This window comes from Leucoraja erinacea, chromosome 14, assembly GCF_028641065.1.
Source record: "Leucoraja erinacea ecotype New England chromosome 14, Leri_hhj_1, whole genome shotgun sequence".
In the NCBI taxonomy this organism is placed as follows: Eukaryota; Metazoa; Chordata; class Chondrichthyes; order Rajiformes; family Rajidae; genus Leucoraja; species Leucoraja erinaceus.
The window spans coordinates 36,890,454-36,898,544 of NC_073390.1; the positions used below are offsets into that span (position 1 = coordinate 36,890,454).

The 8,091-nt window shown below is 41.5% G+C and overlaps 1 protein-coding gene across 1 annotated transcript; it reads right to left on the reverse strand.

The window, feature by feature from the left end:
- Positions 1 to 1,963: 1,963 nt before the first annotated feature.
- On the reverse strand, positions 1,964 to 8,091 carry LOC129703574 (C-C motif chemokine 17-like). The gene is made up of 3 exons (XM_055646163.1): positions 7,465 to 8,091; positions 4,514 to 4,634; positions 1,964 to 2,666 (listed from the first exon to the last, which is right to left on the reverse strand). Exons 1-3 carry the CDS (start codon positions 7,523 to 7,525, stop codon positions 2,546 to 2,548), a joined length of 303 nt encoding a protein of 100 aa, XP_055502138.1. The 5' UTR covers positions 7,526 to 8,091; the 3' UTR covers positions 1,964 to 2,545.

An 8,091-nucleotide genomic window follows, 5' to 3' on the forward strand; every position in this document is an offset into this window, starting at 1 on the left:
AATTGTAATGTACCAAAATCCTTCTCTACCACCTTATCTATCCATAACGCCAATTTCAGGGAACTATGTACCTGTGTAGATACGTAAGGGTTTGGGTACTTTGGAAATGGCAGGTGTCTGTGAGAAAGTGGGCTTCACAGATAGTGACAATACATTGCAAGGTGCTGGGGACCCATGTGACCTTACTGGCTCCACTGTGTCTGGAACTATGAAGAAGCCCCAGGAAGCTTCTGCTCATGTGACCCACCTGTTGCCATTAAGTCTGGGTTCCTCAAGGGTTTTCTTTCTGTTTCAGTGCACTGACACTTAATGCATGCTTGTGATTGGTTAGGGGAGTGTTATGCTTCTACTTTGTTTCAGTGCCTTCCCACCGGCACCCGTGATTGGTCCAGAGGGGTGGCCCTACTAAAGATGTTTCTTTATGCACTGAAGATGTTTCTACTTTGTCTCCATGTGTTAAAGATGTTCCTATGTATTGTTCTGTGATTGGGCAAAGGAATTGCCACTCCATGTATTTTATCGACGATTGGTTTGTCGCCCCCCCCCCCTTGTACTTTTGTGCCGTTAGTGTCTAGGGATATAAAGATGATCTGTTCGTTGGGGTGTTGTCTCTCTTTCTGCTCCGTCTACGCGAGGCTGTCACGGGCTTGAGTGAGTGGAGCAGAAGTTGAATAAAAGGGCTTGGATTCCATTGCTTGACTCAGTGTTTTACTGATCCAGACTCGAGGTGGTAGAAGAACTGGAATTAACGCCTGTACTCCTGGAACATTGCTCTACCACAGTCTTCAGCAGCCTACCATTCACTATGAAGATCCTGCTGTGGTTTGACTTCAACAAAATGTGATGCCTTGTATTTATCTGCATTAAACTCCATTAGCCATTCCTCCGCCAACTTGCTCAGTTGAACAAGGCCCTGCTGGAATTTTCAATAACCATCTTCAATGTCCCGATGAACCCATGAAATCAATAAAAGCAAATGTATCCACTGTTTACTTGTCACTGCTTAATGATAATTGTATGCAGAAATGATCCGTACTCAAAATTATGAATATACAATTTATTGATTCATAAAATGAATACAGCAAAGAGTGAGAATAAATAGCTTAATTTTTCTATTTAGGGAATACACTCTTTGTGAGACATTAAAAAGAGTGGGATTGAAGATCAGCTTAATATTTCAGCATCCTTTCCCTTATGCAAAGTCTGGACCATTATGCAACCTGTTTTGAAAATAAATAATTCTACCTGTTCTGGAAAAAAGTAAGTTAACTTGGCATAAATTAGTTTTCGCTACCTGACAGTGAAGCCTTTTTGAATGGGAATATTATAAAATGTCACTGCTTGGTGAGGTATGAGCAGGCTGGGACTCTATTCCTTGGAGGATGAAGGGTCATCTTATAGACGTGTATAAAATCGTTAGAGGAATAGATCAGGCAGACGCACAGAGTCTCTTGGCCAAAGTAGAGGAATTGAGATGCATAGGACTTCAGTTTAATTTGAAGGGGGAAAGATTTAATAAGAATCTGAGGGGTATCTTCTTCACACAAAGGTTGGTGGGTGTATGGAACGAGCTGCCAGAGGACGTAGTTGAGGCAAGCATCATTGCAATGTTTAAGAAACAATTAGACAGGTGCATGGATAGGACATGTTTAGAGGGATATGGGCCAAACGCAGGCAGGTGGGACTAGTGTAGATGTTGGTTGGTGTGGGCAAGATGGGCCGAAGGGCCTGTTTCCACACTGTATAACTCTATGTGTGTATGTTAGCTAAACTTATTTTAAGGAAAACAGCATTGGTACATTAGACTGTATGTATGTAACAATAGCACTTTGTAACTAAGCTAAAATGGAATAACAGCAGGTTTCAAGATCTGTAAATAAGAATTCCCAGATAGGACATTATGATGGGTGTGCAACCTGACTCTTTACTGAAGCCATTATTGATTTGATCAACCATCCATGAATTTTTAAAAATGATTCATTTTTGGGATGTGCAACCCATCTCTGATTTACTTTAGAGATACAGCAGAGAAACAGGCCCTTCAGCCTACTGAGTCTGCGCTGACAAGCGATCACCTCATACACCAGCGCTATCCTTCACGCTATCAAAGGCAATTGACAATTTTACTGAAGCCAATTAACCTCCAAACTGTATGTCTTTGGAGTGTGGGAGGAAACCGGAGCACCTGGAGAAAGTCCACGTGGTCACAGGGAGAACATACAAACTCTGCACAGACAGCACCCATAGTCAGGATCGAACCCGAGTGTCTGGTGCTGCAAAACAATAGCTCTACTGCTGTGCCACTGTGTGACTGTACCGCCCTTACAAAGGTGGCGGTGAAGAAGCAGTGTGTGGTAGAGCTCAAACAACAAGGAGAAGATCAGATTTGAATAAGGCTTGTTCACAATTTAAGGCATGTATGGAGACCTTGGTTCCATGTTTGATTTTTTCAAGGTAATGTGTGAAATATGAGAAAGCAGAATATTAAGTAGAAAAGGTTTTCTTGAAAACTTCCTTCGCTCCACAGTTGGTAAAGATATCCTCTTTACTTCCATAAAATAAGCATCATCTTCATCCTCTGGTCTTTTTCGGCGAGCTTTCTCAAATTTTCAATCACCTTTTCATTTTTTGGATCTGTGCAGACCTGTTTTCCCTTAACAATGAATCTGAAATGAGACAAATCATAATCGTCATAATCATACTCTATTATCCAAGTATGTTTTGCAACATACGAGGAATTTGATTTACCAACAAGACACACAAAATACATTTTAACATAAACATCCACCACAGTGACTCCTCCACATTCGTCACTGTGATGGAAGGCGAAAAAAAAGTTCAATCTGTTCCCTTCTTTGTGCTCCCATGGTCGGGGGCTTCGAGCCTTCCGTTCCAGTGCATATGCTGAGAGAATGGAGCGGCTGGGCTTGTACACTCTGGAGTTTAGAAGGATGAGAGGGAGATCTTATTGAAACATATAAGATTGTGAAGGGTTTGAACACGCTAGAGGCAGGCAACATGTTACCGATGTTGGGGGAGTCCAGTACTAGGGGCTTCTTAAACCACAGTTTAAGAATAAGGGGTAAGCCATTTAGAACGGAGGCGAGGAAACACTTTTTCTCACAGGGAGTGGTGAGTCTGTGGAATTCTCTGCCTCAGAGGGCGGAGGAGGCCGGTTCTCTGGAGAGCTAGATAGGGCTCTTAAAGATAGCGGAGTCAGGGGATATGGGGAGAAGGCAGGAACAGGGTACTGATTGGGGATGATCAGCCATGATCGCATTGAATGGTGGTGCTGGATCGAAGGGCCGAATGGCCTACTCCTGCACCTATTGTCTATTGACGGGACGATCTTTGCTCCCATAGCCAGCAGTCGGGCCCTCGGCGTCGGGGCGATCAAGCTCCCGCATTGGGGGGATCTCAGCTCCCTGTGTCGGGTGATCGGACCCTGGGTCGGGGCTAGTCGAACCTCCTGTGACTTTGGAGCTTCCCGACATCCGCATCTACCCGAGACTGCGAGCTCCTCAATGGTGAAATCCGCAGGCCGCGGTTGGGACGTCGATCCCACGGAGGGGACTTAAAGTCAGTTTCGAGCAAGACCTCCAGCTCCATGATGTTAGGCCGCAGAGCGACCGGAGATACGATCCGGGAAAACAATCGCATCCCTGGCAAGGTAAGAGATTGAGAAAAAGTTTCCCCCAACCCCTTCCCCTTCCCCTCCCCCTCCCTCACCCTTACCCCCCACATACAACAAACCAGAGAACATTAACACAAACTTTTAAAACACACTAAAAATAACAAAAAAGACTAAAAGACAGACAGACTGTGGGCGACGCTGCCATCGCTGACGGCGCCACCCGGTGGAATAAACTTTACATTCGGTAACAACTATATACATTTCAAGCATAATAATGACATACAAATCTAGGGTCCAGTGCAAGGCAGAGTTTTATTAAAAAGAAAAAATAGAGGACCAGAGGCCATAAGTTTAAGGTGAAGGGGAAAAGATTTAATAGGAATCTGAGGGGTAACTTTTTCACGCAAAGGGTGGTGGATGTATGGAACGCGCTGGGGGGGGGGGGGGGGGGGGGGGGGGGGGGGGGGGGGGGGGGGGGGGGGGGGGGGTAGGTAGCTGAAGCAGGGACTATCCCAACATTTAAGAAGCAGTTAGACAGGTACATGGGCAGGGCAGGGTTGGAGGGATATGAACCAAATACTGTCAGATGGGACTAGTGTAGCTGGGACATGTTGGTTGGTGTGGGCAAGTTGGGCTGAAGGGCCAGTTTCCACACTGTATCACTCTATGACTCTATGACATTAAAATATGTGCAGGCTGAGTTTGAGCAGCAGATTTTGCTCTCCTGTTGACTTGGGAATAAGAAGAGGGAGAGGAAGAAGAGGGAGAGGAAGAAGACAAAGAAGACGAAGAGGAGAGGAAGAAGAGGAGGAAGTGAGGAAGAGGAAGAGGAACAAGAAGAGAAACAAGAAGGAGAGGAGGAAGAGGAAGACGACTTACATCACAGCCTCAATCCTGCATTGGCCATTAATTGTTTGCATTTCATATCTTTGGATATTTTTGAAGACAGGGATTCGTGTCGAATACTTCATACAGCAGCTGGTTAGTACACGAGTAGGAGCTAGGAAAATGAAGAAAAAGTTAATTATTTACTGCTTTTGGGAATAAATGGAGAGAAATTAAGCCCAGAAACTAAGGACAAGTTTAAGGGGATGAATGTTGTTTTCTACATGCTGCAAATAAAGATCTTACATAAACAATAACTATATTAACACAGATCACAGCTAATAGGGCTCAAGTCACTGGTTAAAATTGCCTTTCTTCAATGTAAACTAATGCATTCACAGCACAGAAAAGATGAAATATGTCATAGCCACAGTAGGAAGTATAATAAGACTCAAGTATATTAGCGGAGAATAAAGGTTTGTTTAAATAGCACAGATGATCTTATTCTTGGCCATTTGTATTTGCACTTGAGTTACTTTCCAATAAATATTCCTCACAAAATTGATTTTATGAACTGGTTTTTATTTCAATGAATATTAGTATAGATTCACTGCTGTTATTTTTAGTGCTATCTTATTGATATATTATCACTAATTACAAAGTCCACAATTTGTTTTGGGCTCATCTTTAACGGACATTTTTTAAAGTTAGTGTAGCACAGGTGAAGATAAAGCAGAGGAACTGATGGTGATACAATGATGGTAATATAATGAATGGTAATACAATGAATGGTAATATAATGAATGGTGATATAATGAATGGTAATACAATGAATGAATCACCTGGACAAAATTAACTTGAGAAGACAAGCACATTGGAATATCAAATACATCATGCTGCATGTTACAGAGAAAGGTTGAACAAGTTAGGGCTTTATTCTTTGGAGCGCAGAAGGTTAAGGGGGGACTTGATAGAGGTTTTTAAAATGATGAGAGGGATAGACAGAGTTGACGTGGAAAAGCTTTTCCCACTGAGAGTAGGGAAGATTCAAACAAGGGGACATGACTTGAGAATTAAAGGACTGAAGTTTAGGGGTAACATGAGGGGGAACTTCTTTACTCAGAGAGTGGTAGCTGTGTGGAATGAGCTTCCAGTGAAGGTGGTGGAGGCAGGTTCGTTTTTATCATTTAAAAATAAATTGGATAGTTATATGGATGGGAAGGAAATGGAGGGTTATGGTCTGAGTGCAGGTATATGGGACATGGGGAGATTATGTGTTCGGCACGGACTAGAAGGGTCGAGATGGCCTGTTTCCGTGCTGTAATTGTTATATGGTTATATCATGTTGGTTATGGTTCTAGGTCACATGGTCATTTAGTTGCAACATGCACTGGTGTTTTGTAGTGCCTCTTTGTAATAAGAATTGAAGACAGTGATAACCATTTCTGCTTTGGTCAATTAGACAGACAGAGCGCAATGAAACTTGATAGTCCTGTACTAGGCTGGTGGTATGTTAATAGGTTTGTAGGTAAAACAGACTAAATAAACGTTTAGCACTTTTTCCCAGAAGAAAACTCAATATCAAAGTGGTTCTTGGAGAATATTTTGGTTTAGAATAAGAGTGAAGAATCAAGAGTATTAATGTGTCCTATGCACCAAATATGAATGAGAACAATGAGATTTTTACTTGGTGTAAGTTTACGGGCAAATTAGACACATTAGACACTACTATCTACCTCATCACGGACCTTCGGATTATCTTTGATCGGACTTTACTGGCTTTACCCTGCACTAAATGTTATTCCCTTATCATGTATCTATACACTGCAAATGGCTCGATTGTAATCATGTATTGTCTTTCCACTGGCTGGCTAGCATGCAACAAAAGCTTTTTACTGTACCTCATTACATGTGACAATAAACTGAACAGAAACTGAGTCACAACAACAATCCTAGATAATATTAGGCCATAATAGTGCAAAAAACAAAGCACATGGAGCAACCATAGTAGGGCAAAGTCTGTAGTAGTTCAGTACAGATAAAGTGGTTGGAGTAGAGTTGTAGGGAGGGTGGTTCAAGAAACTGATAGTTCATAGGAAAAAGCTGTTCTTGAACCTGTGGACAACAGGTTCCTGTACCTTCTCTCCAATGGTAGCAGTGAGAAGAGTGCGTAGTATTGAAAAAAGTAACAAGGAGTTACAACCCTCTCCAAACAATCATAATTATGTTTTATATGAAAGCTAAATACTGAGTAATGTCCACACAATCATTTTGGTAAAAATGTTCCTATGAACTACATTTTCCTCCTGGTTTATCACTTATTATGATACAGAAGGAGGTGAATTGGTCCATTGGACCTGTGCCAATATGTAGCGAAGCAATCACGTCAAGATCATTTTTCCATCTTATTATCCCACAATTTTCTAATACATGCTCATCAATTCCCCTTGAATTCTTTTGCCCTTTATGTACATGAAGGGCAATTTACAGTTAAAGCCTATTAATCTACGTATGTATTTGAGAGAAAAAACCATAGCACCCAGGGGAAACCCCTTGTGGTCATACAGTAAATAAAACATGCAAACTCCACGCAGAGAGCAGATGAAGCTTGGACCAAACCCGCATTACTGGAGCTGTGAGGCAGCATCAGTAACGGCTGAACAACTGCACCAATTCCCCAAATTGTGTCAATCACAGAAATACAATTACAAATAGGAAAATACAGCTAAATATAAAACAAGACTGAAAGAGAGTCTGGATCTGTGGAGAAATAAAGTAAGGTTTGCTGCTTCATTTAAAATCATCTGCTATTTATTTACAGATGGGTTCAGAACAATGTTCTAAATGGTCTGTGCTAAGTATTGAAAAATAGCAACCAATTACAGTCAACGACAAGCAATCTTCGGACATTATGAGTTGCTCTACAATTGCTTAGCGGACAGTTTTTTTCAAAAGTAAAAATAAGCAGAACGTGCAACAAACACATAGTAAAGTATTGCTCTCACCTCCGGCCACATTGAAGTTGACAACGCTGAGACAAAGCAACACCACAAAAACTTGTTTCATTTTCTTTGAATTGTGTTGCTCACTGCTGCAATGATGTTAAAGAATAGAGTGTATTTAGATCGTAGCTTATATATATATGCCCTCTGAGATGACCAACTTCCTGTCTATCTTCTCTGGGGGAAGAAGTAGTGGGAAAATTGATTTGGTGCCTCTGTGGAAATTATGATGAGACCATTAGATTTGTGAAACCTTCTTATTCCTAATCGTAGTGGTACCCTTTATATTTCCATTCACAAAATAGTAGTGACATTATGGTCATTACAGACTGGTTGTGTGTGTGGGTGCGCCATACATTATTTTAGAAATAATGTTGAATTTTCATGCTTGGATTAATTTCTTGATAAACTGTGGTTTACTGTGTCAATGTGTCTTAATATATCTTCCTGCCTCATCTAAACCACAGAACTGACTCCAAAGAATTAGGGTCGAAGGGTCTGTTTTCTTACTGTATCTCTCAAGTCTAAGGACTAAAGTCTAAATCAGTGGGTCAGGCAGCATCTGTTGATCGAAATGTTCAGACAACGTTTCATGTTGGAACCCTTCTTCAAACATGTACAGTGTATATA

What these genes read in the sequence shown, in the direction of transcription:
- LOC129703574 (XM_055646163.1), bottom strand. Translation starts at nt 7,525, where the DNA reads ATGAAACAAGTTTTTGTGGTGTTGCTTTGTCTCAGCGTTGTCAACTTC. An exon ending in CAACTTCAATGTGGCCGGAG is followed by an intron (nt 4,635 to 7,464) that starts GTGAGAGCAATA and finishes TCATTTTCCTAG; the next exon opens with CTCCTACTCGTGTACTAACC. An exon ending in TGCAGGATTGAGGCTGTGAT is followed by an intron (nt 2,667 to 4,513) that starts GTAAGTCGTCTT and finishes GTCTCATTTCAG; the next exon opens with ATTCATTGTTAAGGGAAAAC.